This window comes from Melospiza georgiana, chromosome 6, assembly GCF_028018845.1.
Source record: "Melospiza georgiana isolate bMelGeo1 chromosome 6, bMelGeo1.pri, whole genome shotgun sequence".
In the NCBI taxonomy this organism is placed as follows: domain Eukaryota; kingdom Metazoa; phylum Chordata; class Aves; order Passeriformes; family Passerellidae; genus Melospiza; species Melospiza georgiana.
This window is the reverse complement of record NC_080435.1, coordinates 19,503,546-19,529,887: the sequence shown is the minus strand read 5'-3', so window position 1 is coordinate 19,529,887 and position 26,342 is coordinate 19,503,546. Positions and strand designations below refer to the sequence as shown.

At 44.0% G+C, this 26,342-nt stretch overlaps 3 protein-coding genes and 2 non-coding genes across 6 annotated transcripts in view; all 5 read left to right on the top strand.

Annotated features, from left to right (window-relative positions):
• DENND2B (DENN domain containing 2B) overlaps positions 1-10,906 on the top strand; it is a 153,029-nt gene extending 142,123 nt beyond the window's left edge. For both annotated transcript variants that reach the window (XM_058026283.1, XM_058026282.1), the window contains 6 exons: positions 4,197-4,374; positions 5,410-5,451; positions 6,438-6,549; positions 7,536-7,775; positions 7,997-8,083; positions 9,052-10,906. In XM_058026283.1, the coding sequence (XP_057882266.1) occupies positions 4,197-4,374; positions 5,410-5,451; positions 6,438-6,549; positions 7,536-7,775; positions 7,997-8,083; positions 9,052-9,086 (694 nt within the window). In that variant the 3' untranslated portion in view covers positions 9,087-10,906. The remainder of the gene's footprint in view (positions 1-4,196; positions 4,375-5,409; positions 5,452-6,437; positions 6,550-7,535; positions 7,776-7,996; positions 8,084-9,051) is intronic.
• Positions 10,907-11,571: 665 nt separating this feature from the next.
• Positions 11,572-14,210, top strand: RPL27A (ribosomal protein L27a). Its single transcript, XM_058026685.1, has 5 exons — positions 11,572-11,645; positions 11,921-11,984; positions 12,370-12,445; positions 13,224-13,398; positions 14,020-14,210. The coding sequence occupies exons 1-5, from the start codon at positions 11,643-11,645 to the stop codon at positions 14,146-14,148; spliced, it is 447 nt and encodes a 148-aa protein (XP_057882668.1). The 5' UTR covers positions 11,572-11,642; the 3' UTR covers positions 14,149-14,210.
• On the top strand, positions 12,787-12,918 carry LOC131085369 (small nucleolar RNA SNORA3/SNORA45 family). Its single transcript, XR_009114632.1, has one exon. It is a non-coding gene; the product is annotated as a small nucleolar RNA SNORA3/SNORA45 family (small nucleolar RNA).
• LOC131085370 (small nucleolar RNA SNORA3/SNORA45 family) lies at positions 13,673-13,804 on the top strand. Its single transcript, XR_009114633.1, has one exon. It is a non-coding gene; the product is annotated as a small nucleolar RNA SNORA3/SNORA45 family (small nucleolar RNA).
• Positions 14,211-16,992: 2,782 nt separating the features above from the next.
• TRIM66 (tripartite motif containing 66) overlaps positions 16,993-26,342 on the top strand; it is a 44,792-nt gene continuing 35,442 nt past the window's right edge. Inside the window, exon 1 of the mRNA XM_058026532.1 lies at positions 16,993-17,590. Within this exon, the coding sequence (XP_057882515.1) occupies positions 17,371-17,590 (220 nt within the window). The 5' untranslated portion in view covers positions 16,993-17,370. The remainder of the gene's footprint in view (positions 17,591-26,342) is intronic.

Genomic DNA, 26,342 nt, shown 5'->3' with positions numbered 1-26,342 from the left:
GGATCTAGAAGGGAAGTGTCAGGGATTTGTTTTGGCTACACAGCTCATCAGTGGCCCAAGTGTAGGAGCTGTCCCAGAAAAGCAGGGCCATGGCCTGTGATGAGGAGACATCCTGGTGTGTAATACCCATGTGAGTCAAGGGATGGGAAGGACAGAGCCTCCAGACTCCAGCCTCAGGTGGGAGGAAGCTCTCCTGAGCAGACAAGGGATGTGTGTCAGGGAGGTAACTCAAAGTGCTTGTGGGCTCAGCATGAATGTGTCAACAGGGCAGATGAAAGACTTCAGCAAATGTGGGCAGAGCAACATCATTTAATCAGCAGGGAGAGATGAGGAACATAAAAGGTTGTGGAAAAGTAAACAGTGGAAACACTTTTTTTGTGAATTTACGTTTTTGGCTGTGTTTCTCAATGTGAGGGAGCAGGGAGCCCAGACTGGGTGAGTTGGTCCCAGTCCAGGGCACGGTCCAGAGCACTGGCACAGCTCAGAGCTGGCACCAGCCTGGGGTGACAGAGCTGCTGGGTGGCTTGGCCCTGCATGTGAGGGGTGCCTCCCTCTTCTCCTGGCTGAGGAACCTTGTCTGTCCCTCAGGGGAGGTGGAGGAATGAAAGGGATATTCCTGCTTTCTCCTTCAATGCAAATGCCAAACTGACTGTGGAGGTGCATGTCAATAGTAAGCTAGGATCAGGGAGTGGTTGTTTGTGCTAGAGGCTCAGTCCTGGATTTGGGAGATGCTCAGGGTGTGAAGCTTCCTTGGGCCTGTGAGAAGTTCTAGGTGTGGAGGGAGAAGCAGGAAGGAATGGCTGTTGTCAGAAAGAGACTTATCAAGGGTATTTGTGGAATATTTCCATTGGGAGTAGAAATTGTAACTGAATATGACTTCAGCAGTTTGAGAGAGTTGGTGACTTGCAGTGTGCAACAAGGCACAGTCCTTGAAAAAGCACAGCCAGCACTGACATCCCAGCCAGGGCAGTGTCCATCCCCTGCAGCAGCTTGTCCTTCTCAGAGCGTGCTAACTGTGCTAAGATATGGATACAGCCTAAGCTTGGGGTTATTTGTTGGTTGCCAACCCAGAAATTGCTACAAGACATTCTCCCTATCTAAAGGACAGAAAAGGTTCTTGTTAAGTCACAGTGATTTGCTTTTTGATGTAGACTTGAACGGTGTTCATAAGCCATCTCCAAAATTCAGCTGAGTCACAGCTGTGTCTGAAATCCTGGTGCCTCAGCTCTTAGTCTGAGCTTGCACCTCCCCAGCCAGCGACACAACAAGGAAAAGGTTCTGTGTGCTATCATGAGAAAATGATTTGGGAAACAAAATAGCCCAGAGGAACATAAATCAACTCTGAGTGGGAAAGAAGCAATGTCATATTTTGCCTGTAACATGATAAAGGATCTCTTCAAGAGAAATTTGTCTTTAAGAACTGTCTCAATATACTTGTATAATCTTGTATTACTGCCTTCACGGGGAGAAGATCAAACACTGAAGGTTTTTTTAATCTAGTGAATAAAAAGGCACAGAGAAAGCCAAAATGTTGGCAAATTCCAAATAATTTCTTTACAAGATGAAAAAACCCATGGAAATCAAGAAGTGTCAACAACAGCTAGAACATTATGCAGCATTCCTGTAAAAATGCACAGGCCAAATGGAAAAGCCCACTCTCCAAACCAGCTCTCTGAACTGCCATAGAGTATTAAAAGTGAAAATATTTTGAAAATCTAATTTTGATGATTCTGTTGCTTTACTTTGTGTGCTTCACACACCTTAAAGAAAATAAACCATCTGACCTTACTGCTTAATTCTCATAAACAAGAACAGTTGGGATAATGTGTGGGTTGCACATTTTGAAAGGAAAAACTGGAGCACGCTTGGTTTCCCAGGGTAGGCCTTTCTTTTTTTACTTTACTGAACATGCTTCTCATCAGTAATATCCCTTTAAAAGATTCTGAACTGTATTTTGGAGATTTAGGCTGGGGGCTCCTTTATACATATCACCTCTGAATTTTATCTTACAAACTGTAAAATTTCACTGAAGTGAAAGATGTGTATTCATTCTAAATATGAAACTTTCCAGCTAGGGCAGGCACTTTGTACAAGCAGGAGTTTGGTGACAGCTGTAGGAGTCCTGCAGGAGTCCAGCAGGGATGGCAGCAGGAGATTCTGGGGGCTGGAAGCTTGGAGGGGATGTTTCATGGGGATGAGATGTTCCAGAAGGAAAGATTTTCTGAGGCTGGATTTAAGAGCTGTGTGTGGAGTGCTGAAGTGCAGAGGCCAAGGCGCTGCCAGGGCGGTGTTACTCGTGCTGGGGTGCTGGCAGAGGGCACCCCTACTAGAGCTGGGTGCTGCCACAGGACACCCCCAGCACTCTGCTCCCTGCCCTGCCCCAGCTGGCTCCCAGGAAAGCTCAGGAAGAGATTCCAGTGGCCTGTGCTGGAGGCTGAAAGCCTCCCCAGCGTGGGAATAGCAGGCACAAGAGGCTGCAGGGGCTGATTTACGTCACAGCACTGCGTGTAACACAACATGTTACAAAAGGGCATTTTACAGAGAGGAAACAAATACTCACTGAAGAGCAGAAGAATGTTTGTCTTCCTGCTTTTAGCTTAACGTGGCTCTTTTTTTAGTTGCTCAGCTAAGATGAATTTGTTGTAGGTGAAAATGCCAGGGAGTCGTTGAAGTGATCTTGAGGAAGTGCTGGGAGTCTGTACCATGTTCCACAGCTCTTCCAAAGCACACCAGTGTGCTTGCTGTGCTAAATGCTTGAGACCAAAATACGAGGCCATGGCAGCACCATTGCTTCTTATAAAAAAATATATATATAAAAATTAGAGAAATGCATCATTTTACAACAACCTTGTGTCAGGCAACATTTGTTATAAATCCATGCTGTGATTGTCAGATCTTAAAGGAAGTGTCAATTAAAACCAAGCCAGCAGATTATTTGCAGTAAAACAATTTTAAAGTAAAGTAAAGCACGAGGATTTGCTCTTCCCCAACATTTTTTCTCTTTGTCCCCTAATTCTCATTTTTCTCATGCAGCAAACTTTGAAGGTAAATCACTGATGGGAACAAACAGGTGAAACCTTTCCTCTGGCTCTGGAACAATTCACAACTGAAGTAAAAATGCTGATGAAGGTTATTCTGGTGGAGGTCTGATGCCACCTAAAGTCTCCACCAAGTCTTGCAGTAGAAGAAATGAGCATCTTTCCCCAGCATTTTAAAGCAGTAACAGCTCTGCAGTTATTATTTATACTTCTTTGTAGCTGCATTAAGCACAGCAGAAGTTTGCAATGCAAGAAAATTAGTTCAGTCACGTTCGATCCAAATTTCTGTCATCTCAGCCTGTGAGAGGCAGACAATGTAGCTGTGATATGGAGAGCTTGTTTTTATTCCCCTGATGTTAAAACCCACTTGGTCATGATGTTCCTTAATTTTTAACATTTGGAAACCATGTGACTGCAAAAAGGAAATTGGATTCAGTAGATGGAAGGACATTTGCCATGATAATATCAAGCCTTAAGGTTTAGGAGCTACCAACCTATATTTTAGAGTACTCTGCTGAGCAGGATCAATACCTTTATCACTGAAGTTGGTTAATAAATCCTTTAAAATGTATTATAATAAAAAGATGCTATTGTCAAAAAATACACTATCTTTGAAAAATGTGTTGCTTTTACCAGCTTTCCTTTGGAACAGGTATTGATTGTTGGGGGCTTTTAATATCTGATTTGGTAGAGTTTTTTGTGAGGATTTTTTTCCCAATTTTATTTTACTTTTCATTCGCCCTTTGTCCCTGTAGTTAAGAACATTACTATTATGTTGTTTTACTACTCATATCATCGTAACAGCCAAGATCTGAAGTTGCTTTTGGGTTTTAAGAATTGTTCAAAGTGGCTGCTTTTGAGTGCTTTTGGGAACATGGAATCTTGACTTCTAGATCAAACCATCTGCTATGAAACAAATGGATTGTATTTTGAAACAGACAGGTTCTAGTTTTGTACCTTTGGTTTGAGGTGTGCTGTGAGCTGCCACACTGCACAGCACAGAGAGGGTAGGGACTGGAAGGAGACCAAGGCCTGTCTGAAGACACGAGTGCCAGAGGCAGCACCTTGGGCACTTGTATTTCAACAGTCTCTCAGCGGGTGGAAGGTGTTGTGAGCCAAGAACAGCCTTTGCTGACCTGGTTGTTGCTCTCTCCCCAGCACCCTGTCGAGCTGCTCCCACGCTGTAGTGGCCCTGCTGTACCCCTTCTCCTGGCAGCACACCTTCATTCCTGTCCTGCCCTCGTCCATGATTGACATCGTGTGCTGCCCTACCCCCTTCCTGGTGGGACTGCTCTCCAGCTCCCTGCCCAAACTCAAGGACCTGCCCGTAGAGGAGGTAGGAGCTGGCACCACAATTGTTTGCCTGGAGTAAAGCTGGCCTCTCCTAGGAGAGGGCTGCCACTGGGACATAAATCCTCACATGTTTAATTTTTAATCTGCCTCTTTGTTTCTTCTCTGCCTGGTTCTCATCGGCAACTGCCTCTTGGCAAAGCTGCAGCAGTAGCTTTATTCTTCTCTTTTATTCTGCCTCTCTTCCACACCTGGCACCTTGTCAGAGACAAGTGAATGTTTACCTAGTCACCAGTACTTAGGGTGTAAATATGCTGATTTGTTCTGGAACAAGAGGAAGCCATCTGCTATGACATCTCTTAATCCTTATGGAAGTGGTGCATGAAGCCATAGCCCACACAGGAGACAAAACCTTTAACAGTTTTAACTTCTAAGACTTTGTTGTTACTATATTGGAAATCAAATGAGAGTTGCACTTCATCAGCCCTTCCAGTAAAAAAAACACAAGAATACTCAAGGACACACTCTTTTCTCTCTTGCTCCTATTAGTTTCCTGTCCTTTTTCTAAGGAATTTTCTTGTGCTCGCTTCCAAGGCCCTGTGTGCCTCTGGCCCAGGTAAATCTCTGCTCCATTTCCCTTCTGCTTTCCTAACATTGCTCTTCCACATCTTCCCAGCTCCATCTCTCAGCTTTGCTGCTTTATCATGAGTATTTCACACCCTTGCCCTTTGGAATCCCCGCTGCCTCCACATTGTTTTCTTTAAACCCCTTGAAACACTTTTCATGTTAACAAAATTATTAGTTATAACTTGGGTAGATTTAAGAAAAAAAAAACCTTTTAGCTTTTTTAATATATTAATCTAGTATGAGATCTGTTGTATCTATGTTAAATTAGACTTGTAGCTCTAAAGAAAACCTTCATGTTGTTTCATAAAGCACACAACCTCTTGTTTCACAGTAGGAATTTGATTCATGTTGAGGCTTGTTCAGCAGATGATCTTCTGCTATTAAAAACCAATGAACAAATGAATGTTTTCTGTGTCTTCAGATACATTTCACAGCAGTGTTTTCTTTTCTGTAGGCTTTGATGGTTAACCTGGGATCTGATCGATTCATCAGACAGGTAAAAGTACAGCTCAGAATGCTGCCATGCAGTCTGGCAAGCTGTTTACCCCTATGGTCTGATTGGGTTTCTTTGATCAGAGGGATTTGGCAGGAATTGTGTGTGCAAAGGGAAAGCGATGAGGGAAAAAAAAAGTTCTCATTTTCTGTTCCACCTGCAAACAAGAAATTCTCAGTAGGCAGAAGGGAGTGAGGCTGTGGCTGTCACAAGGAATCAAGAACTGTATTCACAGTGGAAAGAAAACATCCAAGGACAATAACATCGCCTTAGCAAGAAAACACACACTGTTGGAGGTGAAAAGGACAAAAATAGCAAAGAAAGTTCCCGAGAGCACAGAGGTGGAGAATAGTTTAATGTGACAGGAAAAGCAGAAACCTTGTAAACAAGGAGATGAGGGATCACCATCTCCTGACAGTCATGTGGCACTAAATAATTTCAAACCAACAGTCTGCAGGTTGCATGGGGAAACTTTGTGTTCAATTCCCTCGCTGGTGAACAGTGGCACAGCTAAGGCTCCTGTGCTTACCTGGCTTCTGCTGAACAAGCATAAAATAAAATGAAGAGAGCAACAGGGGCAAGACCCAGAAAACAAGACAGACTAGAAAACAGTAAAAACCACTGTCAAGGACCAAAGGAGCTGCCTACAACCAACTACAGCAGCTGTGTGTACCCCTAGCAAGATTTCACACGATGTGTATTTAGTTAAACAGGACTATTTGGACTCTTTGTCATGTGAAGAGCTGATTTCACATTTTTGTGTTTACCTGCTCTTTGGATTATCATTCCTGACTTTAATCTTATTCAGAGTGACAAGAAATTTTTAGAAGTATTTGTTAGTTGCGCATAGATTCTCATTCTTTTATATATGTGGCCATGACAGTAGCAGATGCAAATATTTTTCATCTGAATTCTAAACCTGCTGAAAGTATTTGCTGGAGTTCCTGAATATATTATTGTGGCTTAAAGATTTTTTTTCCCTCCATCAGATGGATGATGAAGACACACTATTGCCTAGAAAATTGCAAGCTGCTCTGGAGCAGGCTCTAGAGAGAAAGAATGAACTGATAAATCAGGATTCAGATAGTGATTCAGATGATGGTAAGTTCCTTTGGAAACAGGGACTTGTGTAATAAACAAATGTAGGTAGAATTGTGATTTTCCATGCAGGAGAAACAAAGATGGGACTTGAGGTCTCAAATACCTCTGGTGACATCAAAGGCTGTCTCTGAGCACACAGGAGAATGAGACTGATGGCATCAACAGACAGTGATACCTCACCTGTGGTTTATTTTAATTTCTTTGCAAATGACAAGGATTCCTATGGGTCCCTCTGAACCTTTGCTCAAACAGAGGTTTGCAGTTAACTTGGCCCTAACTCAATCCAGATAATTCTCCAGGCTTAGGGGTGTGTCTGAGTTTGGAATTGCTCTTGGCACTTGGTATTTTCAGGGGAGAAGCAGGTACCACCAGAAAAGAATTTTAGTCCAAGATGGGTTGGGCTGTCTCTGAAGGTTCATATTTCTCTTCAGCAGTGATAAAAACAGCCCAGGGTGAATTGAGATGCCTGTGGTTTAAAGGTATGAAACAGGCCCCTATTCAGTTTTTGGAATTTATTTCTAATCATCTGCATTACATATATAAGACTGTTTAAACATCTCCAAAACGATGAAAGCCCAAATTCTACAACAGACCATTTTTGATCAGTTTTTGGTAGAGACTTATTATCCTCAGAGAAAAACATTTTAATGCTGAATCATTCAGAAGTTTTTGAAGAGAATTTGCTCAAGAGTGAAAACAGCAGGTTTAATTTTGATGAAACACCCATCAAATGTTTAGTTTGCTGAGGATTTGTAATTCTCGCTGACTCTTGGTCACAGAACACCAATTCTGCAGACCGGCACCGTGGCTATGGCGCTGTCACCCTCTCCGTGTGCATCCAGGTGTGCAGGGAGCCGCTGCCACTCCTGCCAGTTGTTAGCGCGGCGTCAGGGAACCGGGAGACGCACGGCCTGGCCCTGCGGGGATAATGCTGACAGCTCTGGTAGCAGCTGATTTTGGTGTCTTATTGCTGCCTTATTTTGCAGAATGTAACACCCTGAATGGATTAGTGTCTGAGGTTTTTATCCGATTCTTTGTGGAGACAGTTGGCCATTATTCCCTGTTCCTAACCCAGAATGAAAAAGGAGAGCGTGTCTTCCAAAGGGAGGCTTTCCGTAAATCTGTGGCCTCCAAGAGTATCCGCCGCTTCTTGGAAGTTTTCATGGAATCCCAAATGTTCGCCGGTTTCATCCAGGACAGGGAGCTGAGGAAATGCAGGGCTAAAGGTACGGGTGGGTGTCTGCCCTGCGCTGCTGGGGTCCCGCGGATGGCGGCAGCGCCCCTCCATCCCCCGTGCTCACCGGGAAGGCGGAAACCATCCCTGAACTCCCGCCCGGTTAACCGGAAGGGCGCTGCGAGCGGAGGCTGCCGGGGCGGGAGCCGGGGCTGCGCGGGGACCGGGATCAGCCGCACACGGCTCAGCCAGGCCTGTCTCCCTCTGCCGCAGGGCTCTTCGAGCAGAGGGTGGAACAGTATTTGGAGGAGCTCCCGGACACGGAACAAAGCGGAGTAAACAAGTTCCTGCGAGGCCTCGGTGAGGAAAAGCTTTAGAAGTATTTCTGAAATTTTCAGTGTGATGGTGGGTTTTGGTTGTGGTGGTTTTTTTGCTTTTAATTTGAAAAAGCCGTACCCGAGGTGAAGTGAGGTAGTAGAGTGGTTTCAGCGTGATAGGAACTACAAAAAAGAAAGCAATGAAAACATAGTTAAAGGTATAAAACCAGATTTAATGACGGTCCTTGTTAACACTTTCATTTTCACTTGGGGATGGGGGAACCAAGCTGTGAAAAACGCCAATCACTTGTTTTTAAAACTTTTAAAAGTCTAATAGTAATAAAATGTTTAGGACAATATGAGACAACAGAGACAAAGAGTTACGGACGTCCGGGTACCTTTTTCTGGGCATCATGAGCCCGAAAAAGGACCCCCGTTAACAGAGGATTAACCCTTAAAAGCAATAGCCTCCTGCATAGTCACACTTGACACATGATGCATAAATCCCATTCAAACACAGGATTCTGTCTGGTCATCTTCAGCTTCTTCCTCCGAATCCTAACAGCGCCTTCGAGGCGGGAAGAAGTTCGTTTCTTCTGATAAGAGGGCAAAAAATTCTTTTTCTCTGAAAGATTTAGGTGTCCTGTGACTGTTATCTAGCTGCGAGTCCTTTCTTTTAAACAAAGCATCTTACATAGCATAGTTTCTATTTTAACAGTTTCTATAACCTAAAACTATATTTAACACAGTACTTAAGAGAATTAATACAGCATTACTTTCTAACACAACACATATAATGTTCATTTTAATATTTGCAAAAAGCCAATCATAAAATACATGCATTTTTCACACAAACCATGATCGAGGAGTGGAACAGGAAAGGGTTGGGGCAGTCAGTGCTCTGTAACTCAGCTCTTCTCCCTGCTGATGCTGATTACAAGTTACACCCGTTTGCTGTCACTTTGGATTGACTTTGCTATCTGCTGCAGACTGACGGTGTGCTTCCTTTAGGTAACAAAATGAAGTTCCTTCACAAGAAGAACTAGCTCAGCTCCTTCCTGCTGAAACACCAACCCAAATCCTATTTATGGCACCGTGTGAGACACCTGCGGCGCTGGAGTGCGGAGCGGGAGGAGAGCGGAGCGAGCTGAGGCAGCTCCAGGAGAAGATCCACGGATGCTGTCAGGGTGCCACGTGAAGGCTCCTCCGTGGTTTTGGGCAGAGATTGTACATAATGTGCTGTAAGCTTTTGTAACTGATTTTGTAATGAGCGAGAAAACTGTGGTAAATATTTGTATATTCCTGAGAATACCAGGTGCTTGTTTTTTTTCTTTAGTATGAGTTGAGTTATGCTTGGTGCAGAAACGAGTAGCTGATTTATGTGCAGCTGACTGTCTCAGCAGAACCACTGACTCCAAGGGATGTTTGATGCCTGAACACTGCGGGGTGAATGAGCTCGGGTACGTGGGAGAGGTTGTACGCACGGGGCTGCTCTCGTGCGGCACAGGCACTTGGCTGTCTATCTGTCTGTTTCCTTCAAACTGATTTTAAAGGAGAAATAACAAAGTAACTTAATAATAAGGTACTTGGTTCACATTGCAGAACCTCCACTTGGTTTGAACTCTGGTCAGTAAACTCCTTATAACCCACTGTGCACTAAGATGCTAAGCCTGGGGAGATCCCGGCTCTCTGACATGCAAGCTGCAGCGAGTAGGTACAGTACAGCCTTTCCTAGTGTATGTATGTATGGATCCTAATAAACTCTGTAAATAGACCTGTTTGTTTATATTCATTGCAAACCTCTGCACTTCCTCATGTGGAGCAGGTACAAACACAGCAACTCACCTGTGATTTCTAAATGAATTTGTAATTAAAATGTAAAGTGGATATTACAAACCTCTCTTTCGGTAGGTTTGCTGGTTTTGTTTTCACTTTGGGGTTTCTCCAGTGTTTTTCACCAGGGCTAAGACAAGACATTTTTTACCCCTTTTTAAAAAATTTTATCCTAACAAAAGCATCTGTTAAAACATTTTTTCATGGGTTAGCAGCAAATGATTTTATCTTTGTATCACACATACTGCTCCTGACCTATGGAATTTTCAGTTCGCTTTGTGCTGTGCGTGGTGCTCAAGTGTCACGTTCTTCCTTGATCTAGAAAAAACTCCTGTCAAGATTCTATAAGTTTTCCCTTAGTCTGAAGAAGAAAAGATTAAAAAAATATAAAATGCTTCAGATAATGAAAATTAGCTGAAGCCTCTTACCTTCAAAGGAAACCCCCACGCTCTGGTTTTCGTCATTCTCAGCGTGACTGCTGTAGTTAGATGGGCTTTGAGGCTTGCGCAGTTCCTAACCTGACAGTGGTTCTGGTTTGCTATCCGCCTCATAGAGCAAACTTGAGGGGCTGTTCACTGAAAAGGTGAAGTCGTTTCCTTTTTCAGTTACCTCCCTCACACTCCAAAATCCACAAAAGCTTCTTAAGTGTACGTGAAATGTCAGTGAAATACCAGGTGCTTTTGCTACAGAGGAAATGTCACCACAACTGGTAACTTCCATTAGTTTCACTCTGTGATACGCTCCAAGTTCCAGAATGATTGCTAGATGTAATTCTTGAGAGTGGAAGGAGTAACGTCACTTGTACAGGTGGCTTCTGGCCTTTTTATAAACAACAGCTGCTAGTAAATGTAGGGGGAAGTACATAATTCCTCTGCAGAAAATGATGGATAAAACTGTACCAGGACATGCTGTGGAGTTACTGCAAAGGCAAGACAAAGCTGATGTACAAGAATGTGCTGTAAAACCCATCTCCTGTGCCAAAGCTGTTTTGCTCCATTTGCACTTTAAAAATTAAAGGAGAAAGCTTTTAAACGTTGTGTCATCTGTCAACGTGTTCCCATTTTTGTAATGTGAATCAGAGGATACCACTGGGCAAGGTGAGATCATGGCCCAAAAAATCTATGGGTGCCTTTTGAATCCTCAGACTGGAGCTGTGTAAAACAATCCTTGTGGTATGGGGTGGTCTGTGCTTGAAGGGATCAGACGAACAAAAACTAAGGAGTGCATTATTTTCCATACTAAATTGGTTGTTAAAACTAATGGTGTTCCTCAGCATGGAACATTGTAAATGCACCAGGAAAATTCTAAAGAAAAATAAATCCAGGCCTGTGTTTAAAATTGGTAAATTTTAATCCTGAGGCCTGTGTTTACAATTGGTAAAGTTTTGTTTAAAATCTTAACAGTATAAAATCCATTTAAAAAACCCGTAGAAACCAAACTTAAGAAACAGTGACACTCCAGGAATTCCCACTCCAGTGTGGCAAGTAATTGTGTTCAAGGACGTAGTGTTCATTTTCCCACTATTATGGATGTTTAATAAAGTGACCAAATTTCCAAAAATTGCTAAATTCTGTTTAAAGCTCCGCTTCCCGCGCCGGGAGCAGACGGGGAGCGGTGCCAGCTGTGGGCGAAGCCCGGCCCCTCACGGCTCCGCCTGCCGCTCCCGCCTCAGCGAAGCCTCGCGAGATCTCGGCCCCGCCCCGTCCCGCGCGCCTTTGCCCGCTCTCGCGAGAGCCGCGCCCTTTCTCTCCCTCGCGCACGCCGGCAAGATGGTGGGAGCTGCGTCCGGGCCAGAGGGGATGGGACGGGATCGGGATCGGGATGGGACCGGGACCCCGCGGCCGCCGTCTTCGCTCCCGCGGCGAGACGGGACTGCCGAGTAGCGGAGGGTGGTGGGGAGGCGCGGCTCCGAGCCCGCGGCGGGCGGGAGCGGTGCGGGGAGGCCGGTCCGCCATGGCGGCCGGCTGCGCGGTTCCCGGGCGGGCGCGGGGTTCTGGTGGCGCTCGCTGCCCGCCTCGCTCACGGCCGCTCTCCCCCTTCCCCGCAGCCTTCCCGCCTCAGGAAGACGCGAAAGCTGAGAGGACACGTCAGCCACGGCCACGGCCGCGTGGGTGAGTGCAGGGGCGGCCGCGGGGGCGCCGGGGCCTCCGCGGCGCTGAGGGAATGCTGCTGCTGCTGCTCTGCCCTTCCCCAATCCATAAAAACGGGGCTGTGCGTGCAGGGCACCGGGGGAATATCGAGCGGTGCCGCCGTGATGGGCTGATCATGTCCTGCACGATTTAGACTCCCTGGGTTTGTAACTCCAGCGCTGCTCAGCCCATCAGTACTGGCTATGCGACATCTTAAACTTCCAGGGCGGTGCAGTCTCCCTTTCAACTCTACCGTTCCAACCGTGTCGCACCACAAGATAAAAGAATTAGTTTAAGTTGACATTGAAAGTATCTCTAAGTATTGTGTGTAATATTAATGTAACAAGCTTAAAATGTTTCTTGTCAGGCAAACACAGGAAGCATCCTGGAGGACGTGGTAATGCCGGTGGTTTGCACCATCACAGGATTAACTTTGATAAATAGTAAGCTAACGTTTTAAATGTCTACTAGGAACATGCATGCTCATGAAGTAGAAGCAACTGAGTTTTATATGTGAATAAGCAAAGTTTTCTGCAATCCTCTGTGTTTTTTCCTTTAATGGGAGGTGTAGCATTATAGCTGCTCATGTCCCCACTTACCCTTAAATCAAAAACCTTTTCACTTGGCATTTTGGAGAATTCATTGTAGCATTAGGTAAAGCTGACCAAATTTCCCTGTTACAGTGTGGTCCCTGCTTAGCAGTGACCACAGAGCAAATTCAGAATGTGAATTTGGTGTTAAATCCTGTTGGCTGCAGCAGGTACAGGGGAGGGGTGTTGTGATTCCCGAGGCTATAGAGTCACACCTGGGCCCTGCCCGTGGCCCTGGTGTGCTGGAGTGCTCGGACAGGAACCACTGATCTCTATTCACTGGCTGTGCCTGCCTGGCTCAGTCAGTCACCGGGTCAGTGACAGCAGTGCCACAGCTTCCCAGGCAGGACAGCCCTCCCCGGGTCCCTGGAAATGCAGCCTTGGCAGGGAGGGGGATTGAGGTGTGAGTTGTGGGGAGAAGGGACACTTAGAGAGAGTGTAATTGCTCCTTGGTTTGGGTACTAATCATTATTGCACCTAAATTCTACACATATTAATATGAAAAAAGGTGTAATGTGACATTGTGGATGCTCTGATGTTGTAAGATGCTTGATTCAGTGTTAGTTTAGAGTTGTGCTTGTTCAGGATGAGTTAGAAATGGGACCTAATGTGGAATGTGTTTGTGCCACAGCCACCCTGGTTACTTTGGGAAGGTGGGCATGAGGCACTACCACCTGAAGAGGAACCAGAAGTTCTGTCCCACGGTGAACCTGGACAAGCTGTGGACGCTGGTCAGCGAGCAGACCAGGCTCAACTACGCCAAGAACGAGGCGGGCCTGGCCCCGGTCATCGACGTCGTGCGCTCGGTGGGTGCTGCTGGGCCGGGCCCTGCACGGGGCCTGTCCTGCTGGGGAGGTGCTGAGCTGCACGTCAGCTCCAGTGCTTCATGCTCAGAGCCTCACCACACAGATCCCTGGGCACTTTGGGTGTTGCATTTTTCCCTGTAAGAACCTCTTGTCCTGCTGGTGTGTGTGTGTGGGCAGGCACTGCCCTCCTTTGGGGAGGTGGTGAAGGATGGCTGGTTTGGAATGTTCCTGAGGGAACAAAGCCGTGGTGGAGCCGGTCTCCCACCATGTCACCCTCGAGACTAGAGTCACATCTCCACATGTCTGGTTGTCTTGGTGTGCTACAGTTCTCGGACAGGAACACCTGATCCATATTCACTGGCTCTGATGTCCTGTGTCTCAGCCAGCCACCGAATCAGGGACACTGCTCTGCCTCTGCTGGCCACTTAGGGCCACTTCCCACCTCCTGTGACTCCAGCAGCTGTTTTGTTAGTTGTCTTCATGTTCATTTAATGTAATGAATTGACTGGATAAGGTCATGGTGATCGTGGTTCTGTTTTAACCGGTGTGTGCTAACAGGTCTGAATGCAGGAGCCTGTGAGCTGATTACAAACACTGAACTTCTTTTTTAAATCCTTCTAGGGCTACTACAAAGTGCTGGGCAAGGGGAAGCTGCCCAAGCAGCCTGTCATTGTGAAAGCCAAGTTCTTCAGCAGAAGAGCAGAGGAAAAGATCAAAGAAGTTGGTGGTGCCTGTGTGCTTGTGGCATAAAAGTTTTTGTTTTATTCAAATTTTTTGAATAAACAATGCATAAAATGAGCTGGTTTACAGAAGTTTGGGTTGTTCTGATTTTTCTTTCCTGACTTCTCCAGACACAGTTCACACTTAATCTTACCTGCATAATACTTGATCAGTGGTTTGACTGCTTCTCACTTCATTTTGAAATTGCCTGATTACAGTTTTCAGTACCTGCCATGTGCAGATGTCTCATTGTTTTGTGGGTGGCAAAATTAAGTTCTGAATTTGTGCTGCTCTTTTGTTAGTAATCCTTTCTAGAGCTGTCTGAAAAGAGGACTTGATGTAATTTTGATGGGGATTCTTGAAAACTGAAGTGACATCAAGGGGAATTTGTGGGGATGGTGCCCTGGCCTGTGGGAATGGAACAGCAGGAGTGTGGACAAGGAAATGCCAAGTGACAGCAGTGCAGCAGTAGCTGTAAATTGACATTTGCAATCCCTGCCCTCGCCAGGCTGGGTGTGCAATTCCTGCTGTTCCCAGCTGTGGGACAGTTGGTGCCAGCCATCCTTAGCCTTCCTTACAGCTGGCAAAACAGTGGCACAGCTCTGGAACTGCTCTGTGTGCAGTGCTGATATATTGGTTTAAAATGATAACCTGAAATAGTCCTTGCTTGGTTGTAACATCAAAGCAGGACTTGTGGTGTCTGCAAGGCTTGGCCCTGTGTGCCAAAGCAGGATTTAAAGGAAAAAATAACTAATAAATAATAACAAATAACCAAAGCCAGTGGGCTGGTTCTCAAGTGTCAGACCAAGAGCCTATAAAAGCTGTCACTTATTTTAAGCTTGCTGCTGAAGTTGCTGCAAATGTCTTGAAGTATGTGTATGGTAGAATCCTGGTTAATCAACTTCTAACCCAGTGTTTGGCAGCCATTAAATTTAGAGGGCTTTTAGGGTGAGGTTGATGTGAATTCCATTTATAAAATAGTTAATCTTAGCCAGTGGTCCTGCTGCTTGTGAATGGCTATGGCATGAGTGGGCAGTTTGTTCCAGAATACAGAGGAGTTTGGGAGCTGTGTCTCAGTGGCTGCTGGGACTGCTGTTTGCTAATTTGTAATGGTGGATGTAGCTCAATCTCCCACTCTGCCCCCAGCCATCCAGCCAGTTCTTCATCCAGTGCCCAGTGACCTCTCCAGGCTGTGGGCAGCCAGTTTTTCCAGGAGAATGTGTGGGAAGTGGTGTCCAAGGCTTTCCTGCAGACAGATAGACAGACAGACAGCTACAGCCTTTCCCTCACTACCAAGGGGGTTGCCTTGTCAGCAGAAGAGATTGGGTGGGTTAGGCAGAACCCCCCTTCCATGAGCCCACACTGACTGGGTCTGATGCCCTGGCTGTTGCACAAGTGTCAATCATGCATCATGACCTTCCCTAGCACCAAGGTCAGGTTTGTAATTCCCTGGATTCTCTTTCTGGGCTTTGTAGCTCATTGCATTCATCAGCCCTCTCCTCCAACTGCCTACTGCTATGCATCCCTGCCTCAGAACTAAATTTGAAACACATTTTTTTCACTTTTACTCTTCCCCTTCCTATGAAAAAGCTTCTACTCAGTTTTGCATGTTGTTCAAAAGGCCTAAATTGAGATTTACAGTAGCCTGCTTCTGCTCATCCTGCCCCAGCTTTGGCTTGTGAGGTGACAGAGCATTTCCCAGTATCAGGCTTTGTTTGCACTGGTTCTCTGTGCATGGATGCTTTGGGCTGTGGTTTCTCTGTGTCAACATTGTGGTAGTTTCAGACCTCAGCTTCCTACTGCAGACATGACATGTTTTTGTAGGTGCAGCTTTGTCTTAGCAACAGGAGCTGCAAGAAATGACAGAGATGAGATGAGGTGAGAGGCTGTGCTGCTTCGGTGACACTTGCCCCTGATAGATGGTTGATAAAGATGCACTGTAAAAAGTGAGTTTGTGTAATAGGCACTGATAAAATGTTAATTAAACCACAGGTACAGCTCATCTCCAAAGGGCCCTCAGGTTTTTGGAACTGGAGTCTGAAGTTTTAGTGGTAGGTTTGAATTTATCTAAGGAATTTGTTGGTCAAGTTGGTGGGTATCTACCTAGTTGAATGGGTCTTGGGTATGAAATAGGATGCAGACTTTAACATAGGGTCCATTTTTCTTCTAAATATTTTAAATACTGAAGACTTCAGGATAAAATGCTTTAAAAAACTACTAGTTGTTAATTTCTGAGACATAATTTTTTTTTGCATTGCAGAATGAAATCCCAAATTCAGATCTGCTTACTAACCATTTCCACTGGAATCTACCAGAAGATAGAATCCCCCAGGAGAAGAGATAGCCCTAAGATTAGAGCTGCTGCTCTTCTGTGCTAGGGAAATCTGGAGATTGAATCTCATTCCTGTAGCTTCAGTTCCATCCTGCTGGTAGCAGGGCCACCATGCCAGGGCCATCAGCAGCTCCATGGGACTCTGGTGCCAGGGGGCTGGATCAGCTGGAAGGGTGGCTCCAGAGGAAATGAGGCTTCATCTGCTTTCTCTCCTCTGATACAACTTGCAGGAGTTGCTCTTTGCAGTCTGTATCTGATCAACATCTCTGACAATCTCAGAGCTGAGGATGAAACATGAACTGCAAAACTCTCAGTTGACCCTGGGGAGCTTAGGCTGCTGGGAGGAGCACTGGGAAGCTCAGGTTTGGTCTATAATCTGATCTGTGGTTGTCCTAATAGCTAAAATTTGATTACTGCAAAGTGCTTTTTCTATAAAGAAGATTGTCAGAAGATGCTGTACATTTTTCAAAGCAGCTTTCTAAGATGCATTGCTGAAATGATGGACTTGTGGGTACTATTTTCTTTACATGGAAACTGTAAAATATTTGAGAGAAATTGTAAAAGCAGCCAGAGAATCTCATAATTTTAATTGCACAGTTTCAGTGCTTCTAGCAGGAAGTGAACAGCGTGTGACAATTCAGCTTTGTAAGGAGATCAATAGAACAGATTAGTTCAGTTTCTACAGAAGTTGCAAATACTAGAGAGATAGTGGGATCATGGTTTGTAAGCCTTAAACCACTCTTTCCTGCACAACAATCTGCAAAGATATTCTCCTCTGTAAAGCAGGTATGTGATTTTCAGCTGCAAGGAGCTTTTTTTTTTCCACAGGGCCACATGAATGTTTATTTGATCGTGCATCCCGTGTTGCCCTCTGCTTTGCACTTGACAGATCGAGTGTTTTGTGAGGTGCAGGGCTTGCCATGAGCCATTTTGTGACTCTCCATGTTTTCAGGGCCACACTTGAGCCAGCAGGGATGGAGGCCCTGGATCTGTTGTGGAATTGTTTGGTGTGCAAATGGGAGCTGCGGAGGAGGGAGCCCAGGATGCTGCCCTGCCTGCACTCCTTCTGCAAGGAATGCCTGCCAGGCTTGATCCAAGGATACAGCTGTGTTCCCACTGAGTATGAAGTTCTCTATGAAGGTAATGCTTAAAAACCTCTGGCTTATGCTCTTTGCAATGCAGTGTTATAAAAAGAGATGCACTGAGAAGCACTTTTTGAAGCCTATTCTTCTACAGCACTACTTTAAATTGATAAATTGGGAGAGTAGATATTTGTGTGAGCAGAAAGTGGATAGGGAGCAAGCCACCTTTGTCATGTTTTTCATCCAACAGCAGTGTTTTGAAAAGAAATAACATAGTTAGGCAGCATTTTAACATTTTTTTCAGAATGGGCTGAATGTTTCACTTACTAAGCTGACATTATCAATATTTGATTTTCTTAGCCTAATAAAATGAATAAATGCTACAAGATAGCTTCTAGAGCAAATTTTTTTTGCAATCATTTTGACATGCTGGACCTTTCTGTGGTTCTGGTTGCGGTGATAGTTTTGCTCTTCCTTCAGTGCCTCCCCACCAACAACGCAAAACCACCCAGTTCTTGTTTCTATGAGAGGTAATAATAATTTTTATTACATGTGTGTATTCTGGTGCACTGAAACTCTTGTTGTGAGTGTTGTTTACCTTAGCCTGTGTGGCTGTAACTCACCCTAACAAGCTGAGTAAACTAGTGAGGACAAGAAGCATTTTTTGGCTGTGCCTTTTGAAATCTTGGACAGATCTCAGTCGTGATGTTAATAGAAGATGCGTAACTTTTTTTTGGAATAAAACCTCGATAGGAATTTTACTGAAAGTGTCTTAATTGCTGTGGGGAAGCATTCCAGACTCATTACTAATTTATAAGATGAGCAAAGGCATGTAGATAACTTGTGTTTTCACAGGCTTTGAACTTTAGTTGAGTAGGAGGCATCATTTGTTGTCTCTTCTGTAGCAGATTTTAGAAACATGTAGGAAGAGAAGACACCTTCCCTGAGGTGAGGGTGATCAGAACTGATGAGATGACATAAACCAGACTAGTTCAGGTTTGAGAACAAATGGAATCAGTGTTCAGAGGTCACTGTTGGAAGGCTGGCACAACACAAAACCTAAAGGAAAAGGCAAAGGAAAAAGGCTGTTCATGTGTAGGGTACAGGGGAAAAGATGTGAAAGTGGGAGAAGGATAGAAAGAGAACAAGGCAGTCATTGCAAGTAATGCCTCCTTAAAAGTTTTAATGCTTGGTCATAGTAGGCCTAAAGTCTGAGGGACCTCTCTGTAATAAAATACTGTTGAAAAAAGCACTCCATTAATTTTTATGTATCCTCATTTGACATCTCAGCCATTTCTCTCCTCCTCCTTTCTGCTCACCAAGTGGAAAGGTGAATTTCTGCCACTTGCTTATCTTGGATGAAGTGCAGCTACAGGTTCTAGTGAGTTGTTAAAATGTTGGATATTTCTTTAAGGTGGATCATGAATTGTTTGTGTATAGCAACATGAAATAAATACTAGTTTATTTCTGTATTCCTGAAGTTTCTCTGTTTACTTCTTCATTCTTGTGTAGATAGGGAACTTCTGTGGGAAAAAGCAAGACTGGAGACAAGAAATAATTAACAGTGATGACCCAGTAATGAAATGAGACACCAGGTGCAGAGACTCAGTTAATCTATGAGCAAGGAAAGCAGCAAACCCAAAACACCTGTGTCTCTTAATTAAGCCAATGACTGAAACTGCAGCCCCCCCCAGGTCAGGCAGGATAAATTTGTGAACTCTTCTGATGGCATGATGTTAAATGTTGCTTACCTGCACTGATTGCTGAGTTATGGATAGTACAAGTCCAGTTTCCAGTGTCATCTTTGAGTTTGATCCTATGCAGGTGCCAGTGGTAAAGGGTAAGTGCAAGTGCTAAACCATTGTAGCTGAGTAAATGTAAAACATTGCCTGTAATAAAATGCGTTCCTTGTTCACTATGAATTCCTCAAGCAAAACGTAAGAGTGGAAAAAATGAATGTATTTGCAAGTGAAGTTATTCTGGCGTTTGTCACAAAAAGAATATTTGAATGTGCAGGTTTCTGTAGGCTTTACTACAAGTAGGGCTCTGCTAACATAGAACACTTCTCTAGTTTGTTGTTTTGTAATGAAGTTGGGAGTAAATGGTCTTGACATTTGATGGGGCTTAGTGTTAAAACTTTTATTCCTGTGTGTGTTTGAGGTGACTCCTGAATAAGAGCCCTGAGGTAGCAGCCAGAGCTCCTATGGAAAAGCTGCATAGCCACCAGAATTTATCCAAACTGTGAGAACTGAGAGTTTGGGAGTAATTTGAGTGGAAAAAAGGATGTTATCTTTGTGAGTTTGGCTCCTACACAGGCTTTTTCTGTGAAGGGAACTTTGACCTTCTCAGTCTTTCTTTTATAGTTCTTATTTTTGTTTGTCTTTTCTTTTTTGTTTTTTTTTTTTTTTTTTGGCGGATTTTTTGTTTGGGTTGTTTTGTTTTGTTTTTTGCAGGCCAATGTTGCTTTCCTATTTTTATTCCTTGTCTTCCTGTAACAGAGGATCCACATCCTCCTCCTCTACAGATTTCCATGTTATGTATTTCCAGTCTGTTTACTGCATGGGTAAAATAGTAATTTTCAAGAGAGGGCTTGAGTAAGGAAAAGAGAACGTTCTCACATCTCTTGAGAGGGAAGTGTCTCAGATTAGGACTTTCCCAGCACCACCTGTGTGCGTTGCCACTCTTGGTACAACGTTGGTTCTTGCTTCCTTGGGTCTGCCTCTTTCCCATGAAGTTCTAAATACATTCCAAACCAGATTCATGCAGGTTCCTGTGTTCATCCCTTCTCTCCGAACTGGAGGTGGATGCCAAAATAAATTACCCCACATCTGCAAATCTTCCTCTCTGTAAGATGGTCAGTGATACAAGTTCATTTAGTGCTTTAAATATCACCAACATGTTAATTCCAGAAGTAGTCAAATGAGGCCCAGTGGTGGTGCATTGTTGGGAGAAGTTTATGTTTTTTCCAGATTGTCTCAGCTAAAGGGTTTATTGGGATTTTTTTTCCTTAAGGAAAAGAAAAATCACAGGTAATTGCTGCTCAATTACAGTTAGAACCCCTGAGAACAAGGCAGATCAAAAAAGATGTACTGAAACACCTTATGGAATTCTGCTAGCTGATACAAGCCCTGGAATTCTTAACATTTTGTAACCAAATTGGGTAATTAGCCTAACCTGTAAAGTTAAAGGGTATTAGTAATTTTTCAGCTTTGTGATGTGGTGGATTTAATTGTATGATGTTTTTGTATTGAACTTGTGTGTTGAGCTATTACTTTCTGCAATTTCATTTAAAAATGTTCTTTGCCCTGTTGTACTTCTCGAAGTTGGATGACAAAAATCCTGGAAAATGGCTGCATAATTTCTGCCCATATTCTCTGCATAACTCAAAAACTGTCCATGCTTGTGTTCACTTAATGCCAAGAAATGTGATAGGGTCATGTATTAGAGAAATGCAAACAGATTGGGGAAAACCAAGAGAAAACCAAAGTTTTGAAGAGAGACAATGTGGATTCAAGTATTGACAGATGTCCACCTGCTGCATTTTGTTATTTCCTGCCGAAAGTAACCAGTTTTTTTTCAGCTTGTGAGGTAGGAGATATGATTATATATCTAAAACTGTGGATCCTTAACTGTGAACACTTGTTAGTGAGGCACATCCAAAACTTAGCAAGGTGTTGGTCAGAATTGGTCAGAGAGATCTTCAGGGCATTTATTTAAGGAAAATTACTGAGTTCTATGACTGCTTTGGCTCTGGGCTCATTTTCAGTATGAAGTTTTGGCACAGGAATTGTGACGCACTGGCTTCAGGAGACTCCAGGTGTCAACACAGTGCCTTAGCTTGTATTCAGCCTGTATTTAAATAATAAAAAAATAAACAGATGAACAAAAGGCCATCTAAAGAGTTCTGTAAGCCACAATTTAGTTCACAGTGATGCAGTTTAGCTGCCTTGGTGGAGCTGTGGCTCAGGATATCCAATGGCCTTGTTTTGATGCACTCATTGAAGGCAGGTGATGCAATGCAATGATCTGTTCATCCTGAAGGAGAGCAGCTTTTTGCTTTAATTAGAGCCACTCAGAACCAAGGGCATGTTTTACCTCTAGAGGGGGAGTAGAAAGATTATTTTGAAGAGAGAAACTGTTCATAATGTATATATTTAGTAACTTAAAGTGGGTTTAAAGTTGATCAGCTGTTTGCACTGCGCTGTTTGGCTGCCAGACCCAAAAGGCCAATGAAACTTTGAGGGGTTTATCTATATAAATATGGAACTGTGGAGTGGGAGGTTGTCTTCAGAGCTGTTTCCTATAACCTATAATTGGGTCTCCAAGGAAATGTAAATAATGCCTGCAGCTTGAGGTGTAGTTAATGCTTGCTGAGAATAATTATTCTGATGGTTGTTGGAGGAAAAAGAGCAGAGGAATAGGTGCAACATGTGGACAGCAAGTACAAATGTGGTGTGTGTAGCAGCTCCACTGTTTGTTCCTTTATGCTAATCGATCCTCATGATAATCATAAGTAAATTATCTGCATTGATTTATTTCTGAGGCAGCCAGCTTGAGGGGTCTTTCTATTTAACCCTGAGCAGGCTGGAAGACTGTGAAACAAAATTGAGCTGTGGCTTTTGATGTACTTGGTGTCAATGGGTGGTGGAGAGATTATAGTTGGCACTTCAGAGATGATTTCTGTAAATGATCCGCAGCTCTGTCCCTTAGAAATTAGATTACTGCTGTATAGGTGGAGTAAAAACCTTGAAACTATTCAGAACTTCTAGTTCTTTCTTTATTTGTACTTTTACAAAGGGACACTAAGTGTTATTATTGCTGGGCCCAATGCATTGTGGAGCTTCCATTTACAAAGCGCTGTGGGATGTGAGAGATCCGAGCTGGGGCTTGGGCAGGATAAGGCAAAACCTTGTTCTTTTCCTGAAGCTGATTTTGGATATCCCAGGTGTGGAGTTGGAGTGTCCAGACTGGGCATCTGTGCCTGACTAATGGATCCACTGCCTCTGAAATGCCATTTCTCCCCAGTCCTCTGTTGAGTTACTCTGGCTGAAGGGAGTGTGAGAGTGGAAATAAACCTGGTGGCTGCTGGAGAAGGGCTGCAAACTGATTCAGCCAGGAAAACACCTGCTGCTAAAGCTTTCCAGGGCTCAGAGGTGCCTGTGCATAAACACAGCCAGAGTTACACATCTCTCTGGTGCTGGTGCCTTTTGTGGTGATGCCTGCACATAAACACAGCCAGAGTTACACATCTCTCTGGTGCTGGTGCCTTTTGTGGTGATGCTCAGGTGCCCAGGGCTGCAGGGGATGGGGCTGAAAGCAGCAGTGGGCCCTGGAAGGATTCAGATTTAGGGCTGTTCCTCCACATCCCCTTGTGCTGACACTTTGTAGGAGTCTCTTCAGTACAGTGTGGTCTCCAGAGATTCTTCAGTAGCTGATAGCTCAAATACACTGAGAATATCTTCTATGTGGTTTAACCTGCATATAACTCTGAAGTAGGGCTTTATTCTGTGTATCACAATGAAACAGGGCTTAAATCCAGCATTAGGATCCTTGCTAGCCTTTCTAAACTCATGGCCATCTCTTTAGCAGCAAAATGGGATGTCATAAATAACAATTTCAAGTGCTGAACACAGCAGGAGGCACTGAACTTCTAAAAGATAATTTATGCAAATGCTCCTACCTCCTTCCTACCAATTTATTTCCATGCAAAAATAGAATGTGTCAACATCTCTGTCAGCTTTTTGCTACTTCTGGAGGTTTTGGCATCAACACTGGCCTCCCTTTAGGCATCACAATTGTACCTGATCTGCTAACATGTAAACTGTTGTTGGAGTCCTGCAATTCCTTGCTGAGTTGCCTTTCAGAGCCAGAAATTGCATCATTCTCCTACTTACAAACACTGAGTCTCCAGGGCTTCTGAGCACCCTTCCCTTCACCCACAGAGCTCTAATAATGATATATTTAAATGAGCTGTCTGCAAAGTGCAGGTTCTTAAAACAGATGAGCAGAGTTGTTTGGAGGCACTGGCAAGGTAGGAAGGCAAGGAAAATATTGAGGTTATGGTCTGCAAAAGGTGCAGTGGGAGTGATTGGCACTGAGACCTGCTGCTGGCTGGACTGGGAAAAGCTCCTCTCTTCCCTTCTGCTCCAGTCTGAGGACTGAGCGAAGACCCAGGCAAGGAGGGAAGTTCTTGCTGTTCATTTTGACTGTGGGATTTTTATTTGGGAAAAATGCAACCAAGACAACTTTCAGAGGCCTGAATGAATGCTAGAGGAAAGGGCAAGGAAGAAGGCAAGAGGGGAAAAACCTCTGCACCCTGCAGTGACTCAGTGCACCTTTCTTCCCTGCTGGCTGGCCAGAATTCCTGGCCAAAGGAGAGGGAGCAGCTCCAGAGAGGAGCACTGACTTCAGTGTGCACTGCCTGATCCCAGGGAATTCCTGTGTGTGCAGTTCCCACCACCCAACCATCCCCAAAAACAGGTGACTCTGTGGGTGCCTCTTTATCCAGAGCACAGGTAAGGGAAATTCCCAGGAAATTGTGCCTTGGTGGTTTGCACTCTGAGCACGAGCACAGCAGGATGCTGCTTGTAAATGTGGATGGGATTACTTGCTTAATTTCAGCTTAATTGCTCCACAGTTAATTTTGGATTGTGTTTATTATGCCAAGCCAACTTTTGATTCTTTGGGGAATTCATATTGAAAAAGATGGGGCATTTCCATAGAGCACAGGTTTTCATTAAGGGCAAAAGGTATCAAATAAACCCAATTAGCTGAATAAGTGTGATCTCCAAAGCCACCATGCTCAGCCAATCCCTCTTCTAACAGGATGCAAATTTGTCTCCTGTGCTTTTATTAAAGTTTTAGCTATAGGATTCAGTATTAGGTGGTTTTGATTAGCCCACCTGTTAGTAGGAAATGACTTCCAATACTCTATTGCTGTGCTGTCCCCATTATTTTTCCTCATAACTACTCTTTTTACAAATGTTAATTTTTTTTAAATTAGGTTGATGGCTCTGCATGCCTCCTGTTCATCCCAAGGGAATTTTAGATTTGAAATCATTATAATGGATATTTGAGACACACTCTGACATTTACTCAATCTAAGCTGTATTTGGTGGTCTAAAACAAAGCTCTGACCTGCACAAATTGCTCCATGTGTATCTCTGGAACAACACTGATTTTAGCAGCAAAACTTGGATCTAAAACCTGGGATAAAATTGTGCTGTGCATCCAGGGTATCACTTTTTACTCACTAGTAATGTTATTTACCTTCAAATTGTTGATTGTGTTTCTCAGCACATATATAAGGGAGGCTTTTGTGCAGAACTGAAATCCATGCATGATTTGTGTTTTCTAAGCATGAAAATTATTGAAGTTGTTTTTTTTTAATTTAAAAACACTATAAAGATTGTCTTGCTCATTATCAAACTAAATGCATTCTAATAATGCTGTATTCTACCCTTCACTGGTTTGTAACAAATTAGCAGAATTTAAAGCTCACATGAACATGCCTGAGGCCATGAGCATTCCATGAAGTATCATTCAATTGGTTTAATTTGATTTAACATTCTGCACTAAAAGAATAGTGTTGGAACATAATGAAATAGTTAAGGGAATAAATCACATGGGACTCCATTTTCTTCACGGTGGAAAAAGGCAATTCTTTATTCACAGAACTCCTTTTTATAAGTTTTACAGACCTGGTGTGGGACTCCAATTGGTCAGTAGCTTTCTTGCCAGTTTCTTTATTGGTTATTAACAAGTTATTATCCTGTATTGATTGGTCACTCAATCCCCAGGGTGTATGTGCAGGAAAGGTTGTTTGTGATAGATAGAAAAAGGAAAACTATCTAACAGTGTAAAAACAGTTTATAGAGGTGCTGGTTGTTTTTTGCCCAGGAGTAGATTGTGGTGCTAACAAACTGCTCACACCAGGATTGCTTTCACATGGGAACTTGCAAAGTGCTAGCTTGACTTAGAAGAAATGACAGGCTAACAGATTTTTGAGGCCTTTTTCTTATAATTTTTCCACTTTACTACAACAAATAGTGACTTCAATAGTAACCTTTTTTTACCTTGTGTACTGTGTGATAGAAGCTGTCCTTGCTGGGGCAAAGCCTTGTGCCTTTTTTGCCAGTCAGCAGCTGCTCCCAGAAGTGTTCTGTGCATGCTCACCCATAAATGAGAGAGAAACTGAGAGTCCTGCCTTTCCTACTCCAGGAAATGACCTGTTGGCCATTTCCCTCTTGCTGCATTTGCAGGGTGTTCTGTAGCCTCTTCATGGAGATTTTCTCTCACTGTTAGCCAGATCAAGAGCTGGCAATGCTGTTTGGGGAGAAAGAAATTTGTTCCAATCCCCAAGGGCTCCAGGTGGCTCTGTGAAGTCAGGAGCTGGTTTCTCTTGACTGCTCTGAGAATTTAGAGCACATCCCATGAGACTTACTTGGGAAGCTGCTTGCAGAGTGGGTGTCTTGCTTCCTGGCTTATCTATCAGATAATGTGTCTGTCTTTTTGTTCCTGCTGCTGTTCCAGCTGTGCCACTTCTACAGGGCTGGCAAGGAAGCTTGACGAGTGTTTCAGCTCCCAGGAATTGGTGCTGCAATTCACCAGTGCATGTTGTAAGCATCATTTACGAGGAGGAGGAGGAGGCAGTGTCAGTGCAACACAGCTTGCCTGGCCTCCTCCTGCTTTTGCATGTCTCCAGAGAGCAGAGCTGCTAGCAGGCACCTGACAGGCTCCTGCTCTGTCATTTGGGAAAGCATGGAGAGGTTTCAGTGCCACCAATATATGAGAATTGTGTTGTGCTAGGG

Excerpts from the sequence above, each read along its gene's own strand:
- RPL27A (XM_058026685.1), top strand. Across the intron at positions 12,446-13,223 it reads AGGATTAACTTTGATAAATA|CCACCCTGGTTACTTTGGGA; the intron begins GTAAGCTAACGT and ends TTTGTGCCACAG. Across the intron at positions 13,399-14,019 it reads TCATCGACGTCGTGCGCTCG|GGCTACTACAAAGTGCTGGG; the intron begins GTGGGTGCTGCT and ends AAATCCTTCTAG.